The 25,339-nt window shown below is 47.3% G+C and overlaps 1 protein-coding gene across 7 annotated transcripts in view; it reads right to left on the reverse strand.

Moving 5' to 3' along the window:
* ZNF521 (zinc finger protein 521) overlaps positions 1 to 25,339 on the reverse strand; it is a 394,083-nt gene that overhangs the window by 367,035 nt on the left and 1,709 nt on the right. For 2 of the 7 annotated variants that reach the window (XM_064170480.1, XM_064170481.1), the window contains exons 2-3: positions 25,322 to 25,339; positions 612 to 674 (exon numbers count right to left, since the gene is read on the reverse strand). The exon at positions 25,322 to 25,339 is cut by the window's right edge. In XM_064170480.1, the coding sequence (XP_064026550.1) occupies positions 612 to 674; positions 25,322 to 25,339 (81 nt within the window). Of the gene's footprint in view, positions 1 to 611; positions 675 to 21,039; positions 21,187 to 24,061; positions 24,140 to 24,769; positions 25,176 to 25,321 lie in introns of those variants that run through there. The other 5 variants (XM_064170485.1, XM_064170482.1, XM_064170486.1 and 2 more) reach the window with 4 other exon arrangements.

Below are 25,339 nucleotides of genomic sequence, written 5' to 3' on the forward strand. Positions count from 1 at the left end.
GTGCAGACAGCCTTGCAAAGGAGAACTCATCCCATGCTGTTTTACTGTATACGCCATGCCAGCATCTTTCCCTTGGCTCGCAGCTTTCCAGAGCAGTAGAGCTACAAACAATGCAATTCTTGTCAGATTCACTCTTCAGTCTACTTGTTGGGCGACAGTGAACCTAACAAGAGCCATTCTGCTGCTACTCTGAAAAATCAGAGAGTGCTGTTCTCGTAGGCTCAGATAGGAAGCCTAAGTAAGATTGACTCTCCCAAGGTAAAAGGGAGAGCTAAAAGGCAGAACCGTTTTCCTTTTTATTCTCCCAAAGACTGAGTTCTTTGAGCTAGAGAACAGCAGAGAGAAAAGAATTCCTTCTCCCTCCACAGGGGAAAAAAAAAAGAAAAGGAAAAAAAAGTAAAGCTGAAAGGGGAAAGACTGCACTTGTGCAGCATTTCCACTCCCAAGACTTCAGACCTACTCAACAAATGATCATGCAACCGAGTTCAAAGCCAAAAGGTTTGGGGCATTTCCCCTGGTTCTTGGGACAAGCGAGTGCAACACTTAGGGGCACATAGAAAATCTAGACAGATATTCAAAAGAAGAGATACATATACACACTCCACAGGTACCTCTTTTCCTCCTCCGCCAACCCCAAGGCTTCATACAACTGGGTGTTTCTAGAATCTGAGTTTCTAGGAGAAAAACACCAGTGTTCATAAGGACACTCTCAGGACACCAGCAACTTGAATCACAGTGCATACATTAGAAAGAGACAAGCACAATCTCTGCAGGACTCGCAACCCTCTCTGCCTCCATCCCAGATCTGTGGTCAGTGAGCACACTCCTCTCATCACCAGACAGCTGAGAGAGTCTCCCCCCAGCCCTGCAGTGAGTCCAGAATTTCACCAAAAGCCTTTTCATGAGCAGATTTTCAGTCATAGAATCAATCAGGTTGGAAGAGACTTCCAAGCTTAGCCAGCCCAACCTAGCACCCAGCCCTGGCCAAGCAACCAGACCATGGCACTAAGTGCCCCAGCCAGGCTTGGCTTCAACACCTCCAGCCACAGCAACTCCACCACCTCCCTGGGCAGCCCATTCCAATGCCAATCACTCTCTCTGACAACAACTTCCTCCTCACATCCAGCCTAGACATGCCCTGGCACAACTTGAGACTGTGTCCCCTTGTTCTGGTGCTGGGTGCCTGGCAGCAGAGCCCAACCCCACCTGGCTACAGCCTCCCTTCAGGGAGCTGCAGACAGCAATGAGCTCTGCCCTGAGCCTCCTCTTCTGCATGCTGCACACCCCCAGCTCCCTCAGCCTCTCCTCATAGAGCTGTGCTCCAGGTCCCTCACTAACTTCATCACCCTTCATCTTAACATGAGTGGCCCAGAACTGAACACAGTACTCAAGGTGTGGCCTGTGCCCATCCTGTGTTGAACTTGTAGTCTGCAGCCCTGCCGTAAGCAGGACTTCAGCTGTGACAATGCTGCATGACTTATTTTGTTAAGCTGAGCAGTGGTCCCAGCAGTCCTGACAGCTAAAGGAAACTGGTCAGTCCAAGGGAGCAGTGGGAACAGCTCATGAAAAGCTGACTTTTGGGAACCAGGTGGTCAAACCCAAACTAAGCTAACTTAGAAAGATTTATCAGTAAGGCAGCACAGATCAGTCAGACTCACTGCTACAGCAAGGCAAAGAATTAATACAACCAGGATGCAGCTTAAAATAAAAACACAGCTCATTTGTTGTGACCCCCTCTAAACCCCCAGGGAAACCTCTGTAGCAGCCCAATGTGACCCTGTTTATGGCCACCACCAGCTGTTGAGCTGCTTCCAAAATGCATTCTCAAGAACAAGACCAAAAATCTAGTCACTTGCTCCATCCCTCAAGAGGAAATTCATCTTGATCACCAGTACCTAATAATCACTGCTATTAAAGGTTGCAGATGTGTCTCTTATCTGCAAGGCAAATCCTCAATCACAAATTCAACACCTAAAGAGGACCTACAGAAAGGCTGGGGAGAGATTGTTCAGAAGGGGCTGTGGTGATAGAGTGAGGGGCAATGGTTTGAGACTGGAGCAGGGCAGATTTAGATTGTACATGAGGAGGAAGTTCTGCACAATAAGGGTGGTGAAATACTGCAACAGATTGCCCAGGTAGGTGGTTGAGGCCTCATTCCTGGAGACATCCAAGATCTGACTTGATGTGGCCCTGGGCAGCCTGATCTAGTTGGAGGTGTCCCTGCTGAGTGCAGGGTAAGGGCTGGGCAAGAGGACCTTTGGAGTCCCTTCCAACCCAAAGCAATCTATGAATTTGTCACACATGTCACAACTCAGTCTAGAAGGCAGTTTAAAAGCTCTGTCATATTAAGTTTCAAGATAGAACTGAGGTTGCCAAACAGCAGCTTTTCAGGAACTGATTCCTAAGTGGGAAACTTGAAAACAAAGCAGCTCCTTGCTAAGAAGTAAACAAGATCTGAAGCAGGTCTCCTCCCAGAAGTGTATGCAAGCCACAATGCAAGCATTCATCTTCACTGCTGCTCTGCACTGAATGTCTGCTGCCACCAGCTGCAGCACCAGCATCTCTCACTGCGAGAGGGCTGCACACCAAAACGTGCTCAGCTTCCCAGAGCTGACCAACAGGCACAGCAAACATTTGAAGGTCTTAACATGAAAAAAAATAGAAACGTGGATACTGCCCAAGAAATGGTTTGGGGGCCTGCAGTGTGTAACATGAAACTATCATGGTGCATGCCTTCTGAAACCAAACTCCCCTGCAAGTTTGGGATCTGCAGCTTCAGTGAAAGCTGAGGTCTGCTTTCAGCAAGGGCTGACCACTATGTGCTACACCGAGGAAAGGAAACACCTATCAGAGCTGTTATTCAAACCCTTCAAGGTTTCTCAGTCACAACAAAAGCAAATAGGTCATGACAGGCCATGACAGGAAGATTTAGAATCAGAGAATCACAAAATGGTTTGGGTTGCAAGAGACTGAAAATCATCTCACTCCAACTCGTGTCCACAGGTAGGGACACCTCCTGCTACACCAGCTTGTTCAGCCTGGCTTTCAGCACTTCCAGGCTTGGAGTCTCCACAGTTTCTCTGGGCAACCTGTTCCAATGTCTCACCACTCTCATGGACAAGAATTACTTCCTAATGGCCAGTCTAAATCCAGCTCCTTCCAGTCTGAAGCCATCACTCCTTGTCCTGTAACTCAATGCCTTTGTCAGAAGTCCCTACTCAGCAATCCTGCAGCCCCCCTCTGGTACTCTAAGGTCTCCTCAGAGCCTTCTCCTCTCCAGACTGCACAGAACCAACTGCCTCACAGTTTGTCCTCATAGGAGAGGTTCTCCAACCTTCTGATCACCTTTCTGGCCTCCTCTGGACCCTCTCCAACAAATCTATGTTCTTCTTGTTGTGGGGGCTCCAGAGCTGGATGCAGTACTCCAGGTAGGGTTAGATCACTCCTCCAACTAGCAGGGGTATTTGTTAGATTAAGTGAGCTACTGCTTGTAGCAACTTGGTCAGTCCAAAGTTGATTAACACTTCATGCCTTTTCACAACCAAACTCTGAAAAAACATCCCTCTATTTCAGCTCTCAGACCATTGCTAAATCCACCTGGCCATGACAGGCAGCCTTACACGCAGCCAACATGAACTCCCTTTAAACATTTTCTTTCAGGAGGTTAATGCAACCTTTCACAGAACCTACATTTTGCTACCCAAAAACTAGCAGCAGCAAGCAATGCAACTCCAAAAAGCCAGCCAGGTGAGGGGCAGGCAGAACAGCAGCATGTGCACCATTCAAATACCAAAAGCGCTGCTGTTCCAGGGCTGCAACTGCACAAGAGATGGCATCTTCACTGCACCACACACCACATCCTAGCAGAAGGGAAGACAAAGCCAGGTTAGCTTAGGTCTTGAGCAAGCTGCCCTGCCCATGGTGGTGATGGAGGGGGTGTTGAATTAGATGATCTTTAAGGACCCTTCCAACCCAAACCATTCTACAGCACATGCCACATCACAGAGATCACAGTATCATCAGGGTTGGAAGAGACCTCACAGATCATCAAGCCCAACCCTTTACCACAGAGCTCAAGGCCAGACCATGGCACCAAGTGCCATGTCCAGTCCTGCCTTGAACAGCTCCAGGGACGGCGACTCCACCACCTCCCCGGGCAGCCCATTCCAGTGTCCAATGACTCTCTCAGTGAAGAACTTTCTCCTCACCTCCTAGCAGAAGGGAAGACAAAGCCAGGTTAGCTTAGGTCTTGAGCAAGCTGCCCTGCCCATGGTGGTGATGGAGGGGGTGTTGAATTAGATGATCTTTAAGGTCCCTTCCAACCCAAACCATTCTCTGATGCTATTGAAATTCCAGATAATAAAGATTATAAAAGCAAAAGGAGAGGCCTCAGGAGACCAGAACAGCCTCGGAATCTGAACTGTGAAGAGTGATGTGGCTGCTGAACAATGTCTTCCAAACAATGTTGTCATGAAAGCAACAATATTCCTGTCCCTACAACCATGACCTCAGGTCACCTGTTTTGTTAGCTGTAGAAATGTTTCTCCCTTGACTCATCTGTTCCTTACAACAACAAACTATCGAGGCTCTGCTACAGATTTTCTCTGTGCAACTTCTGAAAAACAAAGCCAACAGGAAGGCCAAGTAAGAAAACACTGAAGAAGGACCAGACATGGGGAAATGGCTTCAAGTTGCATCAGGGAAGGTTTAGGTTGGATATTAGGAAAAATTTCTCTGCTGCAAGAGTGGTCAGGGATTGGAAGAGGCTGCCCAGGGAGGTGGTGGAGCGCCCATCCCTGGCAGCGTTTCAAAGAGGCAGAGATGTGGTGCTGAGGGACACAGAAACATAGAATCTGCCAGGGTTGGAAGGGATCACAAGGAGTAGCCAGTTCCAACCCCCCTGCCATGCCCAGGGACACCCTACCCTAGAGCAGGCTGCACACAGCCTCAGCCAGCCTGGCCTCAAACACCTCCAGCCATGGGGCCTCAACCACCTCCCTGAGCAACCCATTCCAGCCTCTCACCACTCTCATGCTCAACAACTTCCTCCTCATGTCCAGTCTGACTCTTCCCACCTCCAGCTTTGCTCCATTGCCCCCAGTCCTCTCACTCCCTGACAGCCTAAAAAGTCCCTCCCCAGCTTTTTTGTAGGCCCCCTTCAGATGCTGAAAGGCCACAAGAAGGTGACCTGGGAGCCTCCTCTGCTCCAGCCTGCACATGGTTTAGCACTTGGTAAAATTAGAGAATAGTTGGACAGGATGATCTCAGAGGTCTTTTCCAAGCAAAGCAAGTCTATGAGCACCATGACTGTGCCACCACACTTCCTGAGAGCAATTTCAACAAACTCAAAGCACCTCAAGTAAGGGAAAAGAGAACTCCAACATGCCAGCTCCATCTGCCAACATCAAAACTTGTGGATTACACAAATATCAGGGTTTAAGGGTTTAGTGAGGGGGGGGAAAACTGTGTATCTGAACTGATGCTGCAGCTATGTGAAAGGATAGGACTGGCTTTGGTACAGCCACTGGTGCAAGGCAAACCCTAGTTGCCATTCTGTATCCCTCTCTTGCTCAGGCTGCTGAACATCAACTCTGCCTGTTGAAGAAAAATGGCAACAATTAGAAAGAAAGAAATAAAGCCAAAGAGCACCATCAAGGACAGCCAGTGAGGGAAACCTGTGGAAATTTTGGTAGGGAGCTGCTAAAGATAGAATTAATCTGCTGACTGCTCTACAGCAACACCTGCTGCTCAATGAGGAGCTCACCTCTTTGGCTTCAGAGTCTCTTTGACAGGACACAAGGTTAGCCCACAGAGGAGGGAGATTTTATCAGGTTAGGACAAAACAGAGGTTATCTAACAAGCAAAATCTCCTAAGAGTCATATATTCATAGAATGGTTTGGGGTGGAAGAGATCTTAAAGATCATCCAGTTCCAACCCCCTGCCATGGGCAGGGGCACCTCTCACCAGCCTGGCCTTCAACACCTCCAGGAAGGGAGCATTCACAACCTCTCTGGGCAACATGTGCCAGTGTCCCACCACCCTCACTGGAAAGCATTTCTTCCTATCTCCAAGCTAAATCTCCCCTTCTCAAGCTTAAATTCATTTCCCCTTTTCCTAGGACTAGAAGCCCTTGCAAAAGTTCCCTCCCCAGCTTTCTTGTAGGCAGCAGAGACATTTTCACATGGTTCAGCTCTTCAGAACAAGGATAGTGAGACACTGGAACAGGTTGCCCTGAAATGGTTATGAATGTCCCCTCCCTAGAAGTGTTCAAGGCCAGATGGGATGAGGCCTTGGGAAATCAAGTCTAGCTGAGAGGTGCCCTGCCCATAGCAGAGACTGGTGAGGAGCCTGGAGCACAGCCCTGTGAGGAGAGGCTGAGGGAGCTGGGGGTGTGCAGCCTGCAGAAGAGGAGGCTCAGGGCAGAGCTCATTGCTGTCTGCAACTGCCTGAAGGGAGGCTGTAGCCAGGTGGGGTTGGGCTCTGCTGCCAGGCACCCAGCAACAGAACAAGGGGACACAGCCTCAAGCTGTGCCAGGGCAGGTCAAGGCTGGATGTTAGGAGGAAGTTGTTAGCAGAGAGAGTGATTGGCATTGGAATGGGCTGCCCAGGGAGGTGGTGGAGTGGCTGGCCCTGGAGGTGTTGAAGCCAAGCCTGGATGAGGCACTTAGTGCCATGGTTTAGTTAATCAGAAGGGTTAGGTGATAGGTTGGACTCAGTGATCCTAGAGGTCTTTCCTAACCTGGTTAAGTCTGTGATTCTGTGATCTGTAAGGCCCCTTCCAACCTGAGCCACTCTATGATTCCCCTTCACTGAAAACTGCAATCTGTAGACTTAAGCACAAACCATTGCAGGTAGATGCCTGAGAAAAACCTCGCATGGAAAAGACCTGGATAAAATGAGACATGTGGGAAAGGCACTGAAAGGGAAGCCTTTTGGAGAATGGTTAAGATTTATGGCTTCTGAGCTAATACAAAGCATAATAAAATAAAAGCTAAAGATAATTGAAAACAAACCTCTCTTTTCTCCTAGTCTAGGTGGGTTAATAGATTGGAAAAATAGAAAGGGAATCAAACAAACAAACAAACAAAAAACCCAACCCAACTCTACCCCAAATGCCTGAGCCTCTTTTCAGCTTGTTAAACGAAGCAGGAGAAGCCACCTGTCCCAAAACAAACTATGAAAATAGACTGGTATTGATTTATCCCTTCCTAAAATATTTTCCTTGAGAGATCACAGAATGGTAGGGGCTGGAAATGACCTCTGAAGAGCATCGAGTCCAACCCTGCTGCCAGAGTGGGTTCACCTAAAGCAGCTCACACAGGACTAGGTGGACCTTAAAAGCTCCATGGATGGAGACTCCATCACCTCTTTGGGCAGCCTGCTCCAGGGCTCTGCCATCCTTAAGGTAAAAAAGTTCCTCCTCATGCCTAGATCGAAGTTTTTGTGTTCAAGTTTATGCTCATTACTTCTTCACTGGGGACTACTGAGGAGACTCTGGCCCTATCTTCCTGGCACACACTTCTTAGACATTTGGAAGCATTCATAAGATGTGAAAACAAACCTCACAGAGTAACTAACACTATCAGAGAGGAAGTTTAGAATATATCTATTTTAACTGGCACTTTGCACTTCCTGGCTGTCATACACCTCTCTTGAACTGAGGAGCCCAGAACTGGACACAGCACTCAAGGTGTGGCTTGAGCAGTGCTGAGCACAGGGGCACAAGAACCTCCCTTGTCCTGCTGGCCACAGCTTCTGATCCAAGCCAGGATGCCATTGGCTCTGCTTCCCACCTGGGCACACTACTGCCTCAGCTTCAGCTCCTCTCTCCCAGCACCCCCAGATCCCTCTCTGCCTGGCTGCTCTCAGCCACTCTATCTCCAGCCTGCAGTGCTGCTTGGGATTGTTGTGGCCAAAGTGCAGAACCCTGCACTTGGCCTTGTTCAATCTCATCTCATTGTCTGTACTTCATCTATAAATTCTCATTAGCATACAATCAGTAATTCAATGTAAAGGCATCTTGGCACAGAAGGTTTTCTTTTCTTTCTGAAGGCTGCTAATGCTGCTAAGCACATTTTGAATCTACATGTTTGAATAATTTCTGCAGACAAGTAATAGAGACACTTGGCTGCATTAGCATAATCAATACCCAATTTACTGAGTCACTCAGACAGAACAGAAAGAAAATGTGGGGGCCATTATTTCACCACCTACAAACCACTATAATGTCTTTAAGTATCTCTACACTTTCACTCTTCCTTCCATCCTCAGTCATGGGGCACCCAGCACAAGAAGGATGTGAAAGCATTAGAGTTGGTCCAAAATAAGACATGAAGATGGTCAAAAGCTTGAGCACCTCCCCTGTGGGGACAGGCTGGGAGAGATGGGGCTGTTCAGCCTGGAAAAGGCTCTGGGGAGATCTCAGAGCAGCTTTCCAGTACCTGAAGGGGGCTACAAGAAAGGTAGGGAGGGACTTTTTATAAGGGCTCATAGTGATAGGGTGAGGGGCTAAGGGCTGATAGTGATAGGGTGAGGGGCTAAGGGCTGAAGCTGGAAGAGGAGATGCAGACAGGAGAAGAGGAAGAAACTCTTTGCAATGAAGGTGGTGAGACACTGGAACAGGTTGCCCAGGGAGGCTGTGGTTGTCCCCTCCCTGAAGTGCTCAAGTCCAGGCTGGATGAGGCCTTGAGCAAGCTGGGCTGGTGGGAGGTGTCCCTGTCTATGGCAGGGGGTTGGAACTGGATGATCTCTAAGGTCCCTTCCAACCCAAACCGTTCTGCATTGTATGACACTCACACTGCCACTATCTACAGGTAAACATTAAGCATGATTAGAGAGATTAATCACAAGGCAGAAGGCAAATTTAAGAGCTAGTTCTAGGAGGTGCTGAGCATCCTCTAGCTCTATTAAAGTCAATGGATTTTGAAGATGTTTTGCACTTTGCAGTGATGTGCTGTGGAAATACATCTCCATAGGGGTTCAGTGAGCATACAGACTGAAATGAGAGAAGGTACAGAGCAGCATCAAATGCAGGGTTGCATGCCAAGGCATCACCTGCCAAGACTACACCTTCCTCTACTTCTTCCTCTCTCTACATACCACCAGTGCTCTAAGACTCACTTTTTAAACTCTCCTGGCTGACACAAGACTTTGTGTCTGGCTACACCAGACATGGAAGCAGCTATTCAGTGGGTGACTGCTGGAAGCCAACAAGCATTGAGTTGCTGGAGTGTGTCCAGAGAAGGGCAACAAAGCTGGGGAAGGGTCTGGAGAACAGGGTTGGAGAGGAGCAGCTGAGGGAGCTGGGAGGGGGGTTAGTGTGGAGAGGAGGAGGCTGAGGGGAGACCTCGTTGCTCTCTACATCTCTCTGAGAGGAGGCTGCAGTGAGGTGAGGGTTGGGCTCTTCTCCCTAGTATCAAGTGCTAGGAGGGGATATGTCCTGCAGTTGTGCCAGGGGAGGGTTAGGTTGGTCTTAGGAAAAATTTCTTCACTGTGGGAGTGGTCAGAGATTGGAAGAGGCTGCCCAGGGAGGTGGTGGAATCCCCATGCCTGGAGCTTTTCAAGGTAATTGTGGACATGGAAATCTGTGACATGGTTTAACAGTCATGCTGGTGTTATGTTAATGGTTGCACTCAATGACCTTAAAGTTTCCAACCAAAACAATCCTCTGGCTCTAGGATTTCAGGACACTTCATAATGACTTTGAAGACAACTGCCATTCACTGAAGGTCAGAACTACTGCAAAAGCAGTGTTTGCTGAACAGCTTCACCTAGCAGCAGTACAAATCTCTGACAGAAAAATTCATTCTTTTTTTGACTCCCAAACATACAAACACCCAAAGACTTTGGTGTGAGAAGAACTGGGAAAAGAAATGCATTTGCACATTGACACTTCAAAAACCTACACTTCAGAACTCCACCAAAAATTAGTTACAGTATCACAGTACCACCAAGGTTGGAAGAGACCTCACAGATCATCAAGTCCAACCCTTTACCACAGAGCTCAAGGCCAGACCATGGCACCAAGTGCCACGTCCAGTCCTGCCTTGAACAGCTCCAGGGACGGCGACTCCACCACCTCCCCGGGCAGCCCATTCCAGTGTCCAATGACTCTCTCAGGGAAGAACTTTCTCCTCACCTCCAGCCTAAATCTCCCCTGGCACAGCCTGAGGCTGTGTCCTCTCATTCTGGTGCTGGCCACCTGAGAGAAGAGAGCAACCTCCTCCTGGCCACAACCTCCCCTCAGGTAGTTGCAGACAGCAATAAGGTCTCCCCTGAGCCTCCTCTTCTCCAGGCTAACCAATCCCAGCTCCCTCAGCCTCTCCTCGTAGGGCTGTGCTCAAGGCCTCTCCCCAGCCTCGTTGCCCTTCTCTGGACACACTCAAGCATCTCAATGTCCCTCCTAAACTGGGGGGCCCAGAACTGAACACAGCACTCAAGGTGTGGTCTAACCAGTGCAGAGTACAGGGGCAGAATGACCTCCCTGCTCCTGCTGACCACACCATTCCTGCAGCCACAACTGCACTGGATTAAAAAACAACCCAACAACCCTAATTAATCCTACACATGAATATTTGTATTTCTGATTTGTTTTCCACACATCTCTTTTCCTATTCCTACCCTCCTCCAGCTCTGTAACAGTATTCTCTTGATACTGGAAATTATTATTTCCTTAAAAGATTCCTCTCACATAAAGCATTTTGCTTCTTGCTCTTTCCAGAAGACAAAGCCCCTCGTAGCATTCATGTTTTTCACTTCTCTCTTTAGTGTAGCCCACCACTGAGCTTGGGATTTTTTTTTCCCTCTAATGTTCTCCTTGTTGAAAGCCTGAATTAAAAGTTCCCAATTAAACTGCAGTTGTTGGAAAATATTATTCTTACACTAAACTGAACTATTTTCCTAGGCAGCACATAAACATAACCGTAATAAATACTTAAGTGGAAAGAAATTACACTGAAGAAATCCTTTGGATATTCTTCCAACCCTTGATCTCAGAGATGAGTGTGTTCAAATGTGACAGCCTAAGGATGTGCAGTCTTACAGGACATTGTGTGCAGAAAAGGCAGGAGGTGCTTGTTCCTGCAGCTGAGGGATTGCTCCACACAAAGCTCAAAGCTGAGGGTGAGGAGGGACAGCTTGTTCTGGACACCTGAGTATGACTTTGCCTCCCGCATCGTGCATCTTGTTACGAGGTTAAGCCACATCTACACACACTCAGATTTTTGTGTTCACAGTAAGCTAAGAATCATGGAATCATTTTGGTTGGAAAAGACCTTTGAGATCATCCAGTCCAACCGTTTAACTCTACCGAGCCCTGGGCTAAACCATGTCCCTCAGCACCACATCTCTGCCTCTCTGAAACACCTCCAGGGATGGGCAATCAACCACCTCCCTGGGCAGCCTGTGCCAGTCTTTCAGAACCCTTCCAGGGAACAAATTTCTTCTCCTATTCAACCTACACCTCCCCTGGTGCAACTCGAGGCCACTTCCTCTTGTCTTTTGTAGCCCTTCTCCGGAGATACTCCAGCACCTCAAAGTCCTTCTTGCACTGAAGGGTTCAAAACTGAACCCAGTCCTCAAGGTGTGGCCTCACAGTGCTGAATCCAGGGGTGCAATCACATCTCTCCTCCTGCTGGTCACACTACTGCTGATCCAGGCCAGGATGCTGGTGGCCTTCTTGGCCACTGGGCACACACTGGCTGACGTTTCAGCTGGCTGTTGACCAACACCCCCAGATGTTGTTGCCCAACACCCCCAGATGTTGTTGACCAACACCCCCAGATGTTGTTGCCCAGTTCTCTTCTGGGCAACTTTCCAGCCATTCTGCCCTAAGCCTGGAGTGCTCACAGGGTTGTTGTGACCCAAGTGCTGGACTCAGTTCTTAGCATTAGTTGAACCTCATACAGTTGTCTTTGGCCCACCAATCCAGCACGGCCAGATCTCTCAGTAAGGGAACAGGATCTAATAACATATTATATATACCAATACAATATATTTCTTAAAGTACTTTTCTCCAAAGAGTCCTAAAGCTTTTTAGAAGCCTTAGGTAACTCCCAGATTTCCCTAAGACTCTCTCTCATGCTGTGTTTCAGACTACAATGGATCTGAGTCAAAATGAGGACCGTGGCAAGAATTAGCAAAGCAAGAGGAAATCATTCTGGGAGTCAATCTTAGTGGCAGGGTCAGGATTTTCAGTTGTCTTGCCTGTCCCACCCTGAGTACCCCACTCCCATTCCTAACAATGTGTGGGTATCCATAGAATCACAGAATGGTTTAGGTTGGAAGGGACCTTAAAGATCTTCCAGTTCCAAACCCACTGCCATGGGCAGGGACACCTCCCAGTAGAGAAGGTTACTCAAGGCTTACCTGGCCTCAAACACCCCCATGCAGGCAACCTCCTTGGGCAACCTGTGTCTCACCACCCTCATTCTAAAGATTTTCTTCCTCATCTCCAGTCTCAATCTTCCCCCTTCCAGCTCAAAACCATTGCCTTTTGTCCTGTCACTCCAAGCCCCTGTCAAAAGTCCCTCTCCAGCTCTCCTGGAGCCCCTTTCAGGTACTAGAAGGCTGCTTTAAGGTCTCCCCAAAGCTTTCTCTTCTCCAGGCTGAACAGCTCCAACTTTCACATCCTGTCCCAAATAGGGGAGATGCTCCAGCTCTCTGATCATAGAATTCAGTCCATTTTCAAGCAAGACAGAAGACAAATTTTAAGGCTAATTACCAAAAGCAGCACTCAACACAAATGCCTTCAGAGTGACTCCTCTCAGTACAGCGCAGCTCTGTACCACCTAAGCTTTCTCACTCTCTCTGAGGGCCACAGCTAAGAATTTTTGGCACTCCTACAGACCTGTATTTTCAACTGTGCTTATAAAACAGGAAATTCATTAAACACTGTCTACAAAAGCCTCAACTCAGCAAGAGAGAGCAGTGTGAATCAAACTGACGCATGGATCACAGAACCTCAAAGCAACCATTACACAAGGCTGAAGACAGCTGATGAAAGGAAGGGCCGTGAGGACCTCCAGTAAAGGTTACTGTAGATGATCATTGCCTTTGAAAGTTAAGTCATTTATTTATGTGTCTAAAAGGAGGCACTTAAATTGAGGTGTTTGAGTTGTCTGACACCATTCCAACACCAAAACAAAATACAGCTGCCTGCTTTTAGCTCTATTACCTAAAGACATACATTTATCTGAGGCAAAAAAACCCCACACCTCCTTTCAGCTGAGATTATCCCTGATTTACCACAGCTCTCCAGCTATGGTGTACCAGGGCTTTCAGAGTTTCTTTTTGATCCTTCCAGGCTCTCTGCTTTGCTCTAGATGACTTTGTCTCACATAGAACAACACTTCAGTGCACATCCATAAAGCCTCAAAACTAGAGAGGGGACACTGCATGGCAGTTGCCAGAAGTTGTGCTCAGACTCCACTCAGGTCAGGCATTACCCTTACCACCCAGGCTTTCTCAGTGCTGTGCAATCAAACCAAAGCCCCATCACAGAGGTTAGTGGATGACTAGATATTCCCCTGCCTGCCTTGGCTTTGGGATGGTTCTTCAGAGTTTACATACCCTTCCCTGGTTGCTACAAGATATGGGTTGAAATAACCTCTTCCTTTGTCCCTCTTGCCCACATCTACGGCTGAGATCACTCACTCAAGATGTGGGTGGCACCAGCTCAACCCTCTTCTCTGTCAGGATTTGTACTCATGAGCTTCCTAAGAAAAGCACTCACTCTCAGATTGAGGTGCAAGAATTGACACGATCCTTGAGGTTAGGGCACCCACATGCAGAGCAGGACACATGGGCTCCAGTTCTATTTCACTAATCCATCAGAAATAAGACTGCTTTTAAGTACTCTGCAGACCAGAACCCAGGTTTTCTCTTTCTCCACTGGTGCTCAAGCCTTTCCAGCTATGAGCCTTGTGTATGAGCACTCTTCTTCATTCTCTTCTCCAACACTTAATTACACTTTTGATAAGGGAAATGTCATTAACAAAAGGGGCAAGTCACACTCATAGCACAACAGGCTGCTGTGTAGTGACTGATGTACTCCTGGTAAGATACACCTTCAAACACCTTTGGACAAAGCACAGGACAGAACCCCTGCCTCTCACATCCTAGGAGAGCAAATAACTTTACCTCCTTGCCACAGCAGAAAGGAAGAGCAGGAGCACAACCCCTCAGTTCCTTCTGAGTGGAAAGATGCAACCTGCCCCTTATCTCCAAAAAGCTGGAGCAGATGACTGATATGAGATACCCTACATCTAGAGCCAGGGAGGAGTTAAGACACACCATTCTTACCAGGTTTTTCATACTGTGTCCTTAAGGTAGTTCCTACCCAACAACATTCACAAACCCCTAACCCACTTATGAGTTACATACATTCAGTCATAGAACCACAGAGCTGTTGAGGTTGAAGAGACCTTTGAGATAATCAAGTCCCTGCTCCCCTAAAGCTCACAATCCTATCACTGCTGGTAAGCCACTACCACTAAAGATGTCCCTCAGCACAACATCCATGCACCTTTTGAATACCTCCAGGGGTGGTAACTCCAACACCTCCCTGGGCAGCCTGTTCCAGTGCCTGAGAGTCCCTTCCATGAAGAAATGGTTCTTAATATCCAACCTGGCACCTCCCCTGGCACAACTTGAGGCAATTCCTCTTGCCCTGTCAGTTGTTGCATGCGAGAAGAGACCAACCCCCATCTCGGTGCAGCCTCCTTTGTGGTAGTTCTAAAGGGCAACAAAGTCTCTCCTCAGCCTCCTCTTCTCCAGACTGGGCAGCCCCAGTTCCAGCAGCCATTCCTTATAAGACTTGATGTGTTCAAGCAGCCTGGTGCAAGGTGACTGCTCCAGTAAAAGTAACCAGGCACCTGTAAACCAAGCAGGGCAGCACTAGCACCTTGCAGCACACGAGCCCTTTGGCTTGGCCCTAGCCTTAGAGATGCCTATCTTCCTGCACTGATGCACACTTCAGACTGGTGAGTGAGTCTTCTGCTCAGCAGATTCAGCAGAAATCACAAACCAAACCTTTCCCTGCGCTCTAGCTCCAAGTCAGGCAGCACAATCCCTTCCCAGAGGCTGCGCACACAGACCAATAGCAACTCATTTCCTCCTCCTATCTTCAGAGTGAAAATGTTACATCAGGCATGGATCTTGACATCCTGTTGTCCTGGAACCAGTGAATCACAAAGTTCCTTCCTCATAAATGCATTCTTTCGAGGTGGAAAATAATTAACTTCCCCACTCCCTGCTCCTTCCTACTGCCACTATCAAAGTTAGAAAATCACTTGACCCTGTCTGGAAAACTAACAGACAAACAAAAAAAAACCCCAAACCAACCCAGCCACCACAATTCCGTGCCAGAGAAAGTTCTGTTGATCAAAGCACAGCCTGCTCTTTCCAAGGACACTGCCTCACTACATCACATCATCCAGTCCAGCCACACAGCAGGTATTTGTTTTTGTTTGCAAAGTTCCTTTCAAGAAGGTAATGAGTCAATGATGGCAGCTGAACTTGACAGGTTAGCTACAAAAGTGAGCGTTAAAAAAACCCACACCAGAAACAACAACAACAACAGCCACATAATTCATTGCTTGAAATACCTTTTCCTGGCAAAACACAACCTAGTAAGAGTAAAGTTTCAGAGATTGTACACAAAAGCCATCTATAGTGCTGCTAGCCAGCACATTTCAACTTATACATGCAGTTAACCAGCACTTTTAGATATAAACATGCTGCTAACCAGCACTTTTCAACATGCAGTTAACCAGCACTTTTAGATTTAAACATGCTGCTAACCAGCACTTTTCAACATGCAGTTAACCAGCACTTTTAGATATAAACATGCTGCTAACCAGCACTTTTCAACATGCAGTTAACCAGCACTCTTAGATTTAAACATGCTGCTAACCAGCACTTTTCAACATGCAGTTAACCAGCACATTTAGATGTGATCACGCTGCTAACCAGCACTTTTCAACATGCAGTTAACCAGCACTTTTAAACATGCTGCTAACCAGCACTTTTCAACATACAGTTAACCAGCACATTTAGATGTGATCACGCTGCTAACCAGCACTTTTCAACATGTAGTTAACCAGCACATTTAGATGTGACCATGCTGCTAACCAGCACTTTTCAACATGCAGTTAACCAGCACATTTAGATGTGATCACGCTGCTAACCAGCACTTTTCAACATGTAGTTAACCAGCACATTTAGATGTGACCATGCTGCTAACCAGCACTTTTCAACATGTAGTTAACCAGCACATTTAGATGTGACCATGCTGCTAACCAGCACTTTTCAACATGCAGTTAACCAGCACTCTTAGATTTAAACATGCTGCTAACCAGCACTTTTCAACATGCAGTTAACCAGCATTTACATGTGGCCATGCTGCTAACCAGCACTTTTCAACATGCAGTTAGATGTGACCACGCTGCTAACCAGCACTTTTCAACATGCAGTTAACCAGCACATTTAGATGTGACCGTGCTGCTAACCAGCACTTTTCAGCATGTAGTTAACCAGCACATTGAGATTTAAGCATGCTGCTAACCAGATCTTTTCAACATGTAGTTAACCAGCTCTTTTAGATTTGACCATGCTGCTAACCAGCTCTCTTCAACATGCAGTTAACCAGCACTTTTAAACATGCTCCTAACCAGCTGTCAACATGCTGTTAACCAGCACTTTTCAGCATGCAGTTAACCAGCACTTTTCAGCATGCTGCTAACCAGCACTCTTCAGCATGTAGTTAACCAGCACTTTTAGACATACACATGCTCTCGCTTTTCCACACAGTGCAATCACAGATTCACAGACTACATCAGGTTGGAAGGGACCCTCAAAGGTCATCTTGCCCAACACTCCTGCAGTCAGCAAGGACAACACCAACTACAGCAGGCTGCCCAGGGCCACAATCCTGAGTGTCTGGCTGAGAAGCAGGAGAGGGACTGTGCATTTCCTGCTGCTGAGGACAGCATTCCTCTTCCAGGTTATTGTGACTAAGTTCTCCAAAAGAAGGAGGGACAACATCACCACTCTCACTGTCAACATCCTGTCCATTCATCTCAGGGCAAAAAAAGTGGTGTTTTGCTTCAGCCAAGAGGCTGATTAACTAATGACTGGTGTTGTTTGAAGACGGGTAACTAACTAGCTACTGACACTTAATTCGATTCACTAAAGCCTAGTGGTGTTTGAAGACAGGTAACTAGTTACTGACACTTTGCTGTCATTAACTAATGACTGTTGCTGATGAAGCAGGGTAACTAACTAGCTACTGACACTTTCTTTTGATTAGCTAACGCCTAGTGGTGTTTGAAGAATGCTCACTAGGTACTGACACTCTCTTTTTAAAGAGCTATAGGAAGATTCTGTCACATAAGGAAAGAAGGAGGAGAGGGGAATCACTACATCAACAGATATCACTACACCAACAGATACAGAAATGACTTCAAGAGTCCTTGAAGGACTAAGAAACCTACCCTTAAAAAGCAAAATTGCACCTAATTGCACCTGTATTTAAAAGTGAAAGTATCAGATGAATCACTACTCAACAAACACCCCTCTGGCTTGCTTCTGTGATAAAAAAAAACAGGTGAAAACACTTCTCCCCCAAATCTAACTTCTCACTGGGCATTCATTGTGCAGAACTGGTAAGTAATGAGCCTCCAACCCTTCTGAACGCACATTATACAGCTCCAACTGCACAGAGCAAAGTTGCTGCAGAACAACAACAGCATCACTCTAGTTAAAGGAAAACCGACAAGGCTCAAACACGCACCCAGCAGAGCATGGATAACCTTCTGATACATTTAAATCCAGGAAAAGGAGGGGTAAAAAAATACATCTGCATAATTTCCATGATAATTATGGGTTATAGAAAGAGAAGGGGGGGGGGGGGGGGGGGGGGGGGGGGGGGGGGGGGGGGGGGGGTGGGGGGGGGGGGGGGGGGGGGGGGGGGGGGGGGGGGGAAGTGTTTGAATGTGAAGGAATGTGAAATGGGGGGGGAGGAGGGAAGCGTGGCCAGTGTTAGCTGGCATTGTCAATACAGAGGTCAGTGGTGCTGGTTTAAAAATCCACTGGAAGAGGGCAACTGTTGTGCACAGAAGGACACAAACCAGAGTATTTTATTATTATTATTTTGGGAGGGAGGGAAATAAAAGGGCTGAGCAAAAAAGTTAATTAGAAATTGTTGCAATAAGGATACCCCCAAGATCAGCCCTATCTCTTTTGCTACAGCACAGTCCCTAGGCATACGGCTAACTACTCCTTGATCATTATCCTGGCTAAAGCTAAAGCTACTGAAGTTAAGGAGACCTCGCATCTAACAGAATTTCTTTCATCTCTAATAACTGCTAAACTAGCATAATTACTCATACTTGAGGTGAAATAGAGCTCAAGCTGTCTGAAATTCATGTTAAAAACAAACCAAATCTCACCACTTTGTTACTTCGTTTAGCTTGTGCACATTCATCTTTTGTCAGGATCCTACGCCAAGTGTTGCATCATGATTTTAAAGTGTTTAAAAGCTTCTCTCGTGCTGACTTCTGTCAAGAAAGCAACTGCAAAACTTTAATGCTTCGTAGCAAGACACTCCAGACTGTCTCTGAAAACAGACATGATCTTAAGAGGTCTTTTCCAAATGAAATGATTTTATGTACAGCACCAAATAAAACAAGCTCAGCTCTTCATAGATCTGTGTGTTGCCCCTTCAGGGATCTATACAGATGCACAGGTAAACATGGGATGGTTCTGATTTAAGTGAAATAGTACATTTTCCCCACCCCACAGCCCCAGGATTGATTCTGAGCTCAGGCAATTCTACAGGAACCAAAGGAAATGGTACAAAACAGCCAGGGAAAGATGCTAAGAGGTCTGCCTTAAGCGTATCAGTATTTATGCTATATTTTAATCAATCTAAAGAAACAACTACAAATATCTTATTTTCAGTGTTTTATGCAGCAAAACAACACTGAATCCATATAAGTCTACATTAAAAAAAGAGTTCTCCTAGACCCTTTCCTCATTTACAGTTACTCCAAAGGAAGGCTTTGCCAAAATGCGGGAGTTTGAAAGCACCAAGTCGCGTCCCAGAGCAAAGAAAACGAGAGCCACTAAACCAGCTGTAAATTAGGCTGAATGAATTACAGAGCAACATAAAGCCTTTCAAGACATCTTAGATCATGGTGGATAACGTTATCCTACACGTTAGATAAGTGCCTCCATGCTGACAGCTTCCCTTGTTACACAAGTTAACAGCAATTCAGGAAAATCAAATCAAACCGAACCGAACAGGCAGCACTTCCAAGCCTCTCAAGATTCTCTCCGTCACAAGATTTCACCTTTATAAACCAGCAGGTCTTTAGGTGCAGGTCTTTAGGTGTTCCCTCATAGCAGTACCTGCTCTTAAGTAGACATTGACATTCAATATAACTCATATTGACACCTAAAATTAAGAGGCAGCATTGCTGTAATCCCACGGCTAACCAAGACCAACACCACCAAAGGCAATCAATAGTCCTAAAGGTTGGGGATGGTTTTGTTCTTTAGAGATTTCATTTTTTTTTTTAAATATATGAAGAAGCTGGGGCATGCCTTGGCAAGTCAAAAAGAGCAGGCTATAAATAGCCTGCATTATAAAAAGATGCTAATCTTAAATCCTCTTTGTAATTTGGGTTTTCCTCGTGAGCTCTTTTATGTTCAGTATCTTAATTTTTGCCCTTTTTTGGATGGCCAAATAGAAGGCAGCAATCCACTCATGCATCAAACAGATGTTTTTGCTTTTCAGGCCAAATGGAATCTTATGAATTTTTTTCTTCCCTCCCTGCAAAACAATGATGCCAAAATAACATAGTTCCTGCAAACGCCCGTTCAGAAGAAGTTCTTTGGGCTGGGGATGGGGAAACTTTAAGTCAAGTTCACGAAATCAAGCCGATACTAATTGCTGGTTTTGTTTGTGCTGGATTGATTAGAGCCTAATCAGCAGACAACCTAATGACTTTCGAGTCTAGTTCATGCAATTTAGAAGCCGGTTGGGGCTGAGAATAAACATCCAAATAGTTGACAGTTAGACAAAAACATAAAGGCTGCTGTTTGAAGGGGATGCAAACAACAGATTCTCTCTGAGCTATTGCTGCTGCTAAGATTTTTGTTTTAATCCACTGCTGCTCTACCTTCCCTGGTACTACACCGCACCACCTGCACCTCTGCATTCAAAACATCCGTTAGCTTCGAGTTTATGATGAGAAAACAATTACAACCCAAGGTCCATTTACTCAGCCCACCAAGACTCTGCCTGAACGGAGCCGCAGCTGAAAATTCAGTCAGGATGGAAAGAGCACCAAGGCTGCCTCAAAAAGAGGGAGCAACTTTTAAGAGCCACTCTGGGCTTGCCAAAATATTTCAAGAGACAAACCTTCTATAAGCAGAACACAGATATGTAAAATACAGCTGATAAATTTTTCCTTCTCATCTTCCTAGGAGCTAACACTCAGGCATTTTATTTCTGCAGTCGAATGTGGGATATGAAATTACAGTGAGTAAAAATTTACTCTGAAGGAGTAACAAAATATTTTTATGGTTTGGGTTGGTTTTTGTTTTTTTTTTCCTCAGACAGAAATTGCTGTCAGAGATCAGCGCTTCCATTAGGCACATGGGGCTGGTGTAGTTCTCTTCTGCTGGCTCATCTAACACCTACAATTTCAGTCATTTTCAGGGGTGACTTTAGCATCATGAATATCACTCAATTTCAGCTTGAAGAATCTTGGGTTTAACATTTAGCAGGAGGACGTTTCCACTCAGGTTTGTACAGACCAAGACCTGGATTCCTCTGAAAGTGTCAGTATTTCCTTAACTTTGTTTCTAGACAAAGTTTCTCATCAAAAGCAGGCAGTTAAGGGCAAAAGAGAAACCTGCAGCCCTATCAAAGCTAAAACCCCAGAAAACCAGAAAAGGGAGGGAAGGGGGAGGCAGTCAGGAACCTGAGTGTGATATCTACAAAGGATGCCAAGTCACAAAAAAAGATTTACCACTCAAATGGCCAAATGAAACGACACAAGTGAGCTGCTCTCCTCTCTTTCCTTGCTGTCTCATCTCAGAGCGTCTCCAGCACGGTTTGACTCAGGGAAAGGCACTGCCCTTGAGTGTGAGGCGTATAAGGAGCCACAGCAATTGCCCTTCCTCAATACCCTTTCAGAGGCACAGAGGCTCTGTTGGGGCTTACACACAGGTGCCGTAAGTCCGACTTAGCCTTCCCCACCTGCTTCTCTCCGGCTGCCCTTGCTCCCCCACCAAATGCAGTAGGTGATTTTGATCGGGTCAATAATACCCAACAGCTGTTTAAATTTCACATTTTTTAGTTGTGGGTTTGTTGTGGTGGTTTTTTTTTTCCCCAGAAATTAGCCAAGGAAATAGAATAAATTAATCAGTATAATGAAATATAGGTCAGGACTGATGAGTTTGATACAACTGATCCCTCCTCTGCCTCAAAGAAGCCAGCAGCTGAACTTTAATTCCTCCTTTCTAAAGTAAAACAAGATATTCAAATTACAGTTTTTCAGAAAGTTAAATAATTTACTCTCCTTCTGAGACTCTTTTCCCCCCACTACAACCCTCCAGTATATTTGTAAGAGACAGTGCTTTTCACAGACAGCAATTACAACCTTCTTTTGCCTCAGAATGATGTTTTTATTGCTCTTAAATTGTGCTAGTCATGAATTCGCCCCCCCCCCCTTTCCTAAGTCCAAATCTGAGATGAAATCCTCCCCCACAAGCAGGGGGACAGGCAGGTCAAAGTTGGCAAGAAGCCAACACAAGGTGGGGGGGGGTTGGGGTGAGAGGGACATAAAAATAATCAGAAAACAAAAATCAGGGCAAATTAAAAATAAAAATAAGTGAATTTTGAAGGAATAGAAGAAATTCAATCATTAGCAAGTTCTTAACACCCACCAGCTCGGATCAACATTAGTTTCATGCATTCGACATCAAAACCTCAATTGTCATTTTGTTTTAATGTATTTACCTGCCTCCTATCACTATTCCCCTAAGATCTAAGTTTCAAATTAAGTTATCAAAAGTGACAGACACATCAAAAAATATCTCTCCTCTCTTCCCCCCAGAAAGGGTTGCTAAGTACATGACAAATTGGAAACGTAACCTGTAACTCTGTATTTTATTTAGACGTTAAAACAGGACTCGCAAGTTTCAATCACTCATTTCCATGCAGCCACAGAGCAGGTTTTCAGGGAAGCTATTTTAGATATTGTTTATTTTTAAACTGCAGAACTCTATTTGGTACTGACTAAAATCAGCGAGACTTAAGAAATGAGGAATTTAAATCAAGGCTGTACTGGAGGTGCAGCTGAAATTCTCCTTGCAGCTTTTGGTTGTTGTTTGGGTTTTTTTTTTTACTTACAGCTTTTGTTTGTTCACTCAGAATGAAGATGTAATAACTGATGGGCAGACTCTTAGCAGTGGATTTAAATGCTAGGTCCAGGCAAGCACCCTCCAACTTCGCAGAGGAATCACATTATCAGCCCTTTCAGGCCTCTCACAAGCAGGCTGCTTTCACAACACTATTAATCGCCTCACAGAAAAAAAAAAAAAAGCCAACTGGAAAAAAAAAAAACCCTGACATGATTCGAGGAAAAAAAATAAAACCAGGGGAAATGAAAAAGATGATTTGAACAAAGGCCACCAAGAATGATAACCTACCCCCCCTAAGGTAATTACTACAGCAATAATTACAGATGATGATTGATTTACTGCCTGGTTTTCGGTTGGAAAATAGTAAATAAGACTCTAAAGAAATCTCTGTCACCTCTATGCTGATCATTAAGTGGTTTCCTTAAGTCAGGGGCTTATTGTCAGCAAATCCAAGCTGCTCCATCCGAGTCGTGCAGTGTTGCTGGCTTCTCGTTTTAGGGACTCTCGGGCTGCTGGTGCAGGAGGAAGGCAAAGCCCATACCTCCACATAAAATGGAAGCTCAGCTTTTTGGGTTCAACTGTGATGTTTATGGGGAAGATATCTGAAGCACCTAACAAATAACCGCCAGTACAGCACACCCAATGTCTAACAGGAGAACAATTTCCTCTATCTGCAAATTAATTCTGCAGGTTTATTCCTTAGCACTTAACTACTTGGAGGTCTAAGGCTACCTTCCAGTTCAAGTTTCCCAGCATCTTTTCTTTCTTTTCTTTTTGCAAATATAGCTAATTGCTCGCCTCTCCTACTGGCCCCCAAAATTCTCATGCACCAGTAAATAAATCCTCCCTGGGAAGCTCGGAATATCAGTGCATGCTCCAGCAACAGAAGTTTCATTGTGGTATCATTTTTAAAAGGTAAAGGAAGAGCGGCTCCTCTGTTCTACAGGGGATGCCAAACAAAAGCACCACTGAACCGCACAAACTTTGGTAAACTAGATACGGCAGCAGGTAAAGCAGTAAATTCAAGGCACCCTTTATTCCCTTTACATAATATCTGGAGAGTTTAAAGGAGGGGGGGGGGGGAATTAAACGCGATTAAAACAAACAAAAGGCAAACAAGAAAATTAAAATCCTGCTCTAAAGCTCACTTATGTCAACAGGAGGATTTTGAAGAGGGAACTCCTGGAAGGAGTTGTTTCATGCAGAGATGTGGTGCTGAGGGACATGATTTAGCACCAGACCTGGTGGAGTTAGATCATGGTTGGAGTCGATGATCTTTAAAGGTCTTTTCCAACCCAAACGATTCTGTGAGTCTAAGCAGGTTTGCGGGGATGGTTTTCTTTTTTGCCAGGCCCTCCTATACAAGTCCATAAAGCAGACCTCGCTGCCGCTTTCTAACTAAGGAACTGCACTGGCTTCCAGCACCTCGCCTCCGGAGCACGCCAGCCCAGCCGAGAGGAAAACAAGGCCCTGCCGCTAGGCTCGGGATCACCGCCCCGGCCGGGGCTCGCCGAGCGCAGGCAGCCCCCCGGGCCGCACAAGTTCCCCGCAGCTCCGCAGGCCTTTCCCACCCCCGCGCCTCCGCCCCCCGCCTCAAAAAGTAGACAACTTAAGAGATGTTCTGACCTGACGCAACCCAGGCTTTATTCAACTTCTCTGCAATGTACAGACCAACCCGGGAGGCATGCGCCCGTCCAGACAGAGATGTTTATGGGAGCTGACAGCCACCCTCAGCCTCCTTCCCCGCCGGCAGCCGGGGAGAAGCCCCTGCGCCCGCTCGTCCGCCGAGGCCAATGGCTCCCGGTTCTTGGCGGGGGGGGGGGGGGGGGGGGGGCGGCTAACGGCTCCCGACCCCCTGAGGGAGGTGGTGGAGGGGCGGCCAACGGCTGCCCGCTCCTCTGGGGGCCCGGATAGGAGACACCCCGCACCGAGAAGAGCTGAGGGGCGGCGGCGAGGGGCCCGCCGGGCCGGCGGGGGGCGGCCCGCGCCAGGCCGCGCTGGGCGGGGGGAGGAGGGGGCGGCCGAGCCGGGACGTTGCCGGCCCCGCCACAGCCACACAAACCGCCCTTTGTCCTCCTTCGGGTCCCGGGCTTCCCACCCCCCCTCTCCCGCGCCTCCTTCGGGGGTCCGGGATGAGTCTCTAAGACTTGGGGCTCAAGGCACCCCCCTCTCCGCGCCGCTCCGCCGCTCCCCCGGCGGATGCCGGGCTATCGATTTCCCCCCACCCCTCGCACAAGCCCCCTCGGCGGCGAGGGGCCGCTTCACGTGACAGCCGGCGCCACATTCCTCCCCAGCCCTAACTCGCTCCGGCCCTCCCCACCCCCAGCCGCTCACCCCCAAACTTCGCCTCGCCCGCCGGGACCGCCGAGCACCGAGGGCCGAGCCGGGAAGGGGCAATCCCGCAACTTTTCTTTTTTCTTTTTTTTTCTTTTTTTTTTTTCCCCCCTGCGTGTGTGTTATTGTTATGATTTATTAAAAAAGCCCAGCTGTTGGCGGGGAGGCTGCGGCTCCGCGCCCGCGGAGGAAGGGAGGGAGGGAGGGATGGATGGAGGCAGGGAGGCGGACCCGGGCCCCGGGGCTGCCGCAGCGGGCTGTCACCGCCGCTCCCGACCGCAACTTTGCCCAGCGCCCAGAGTTTTGGGTTCGCACCGGCCGTTTCTGCTCGGGGTCTCTCCCACCACCACCACCAGCACCCACACCCGGCTTTGCTTTGGGGCTTGTTAGCGGCGAGGGCGGCTATTTAAGGGGTGAAGCGGGGTTACCACCGCCGGAGAGGGAGCCGCGGAGCCGGGCTGGGGCTGCCCACCGCGGCGTTGACGGGGAGACGGAGAGAGGGGCAGGAGGGGGAAGGAAAGGGAGGAGGTGTGGGGGGGGGTTAGTACTTACCTTTGAGTGATCTTGGTT

The sequence above is a fragment of the Pogoniulus pusillus genome, chromosome 34 (genome assembly GCF_015220805.1).
Source record: "Pogoniulus pusillus isolate bPogPus1 chromosome 34, bPogPus1.pri, whole genome shotgun sequence".
In the NCBI taxonomy this organism is placed as follows: domain Eukaryota; kingdom Metazoa; phylum Chordata; class Aves; order Piciformes; family Lybiidae; genus Pogoniulus; species Pogoniulus pusillus.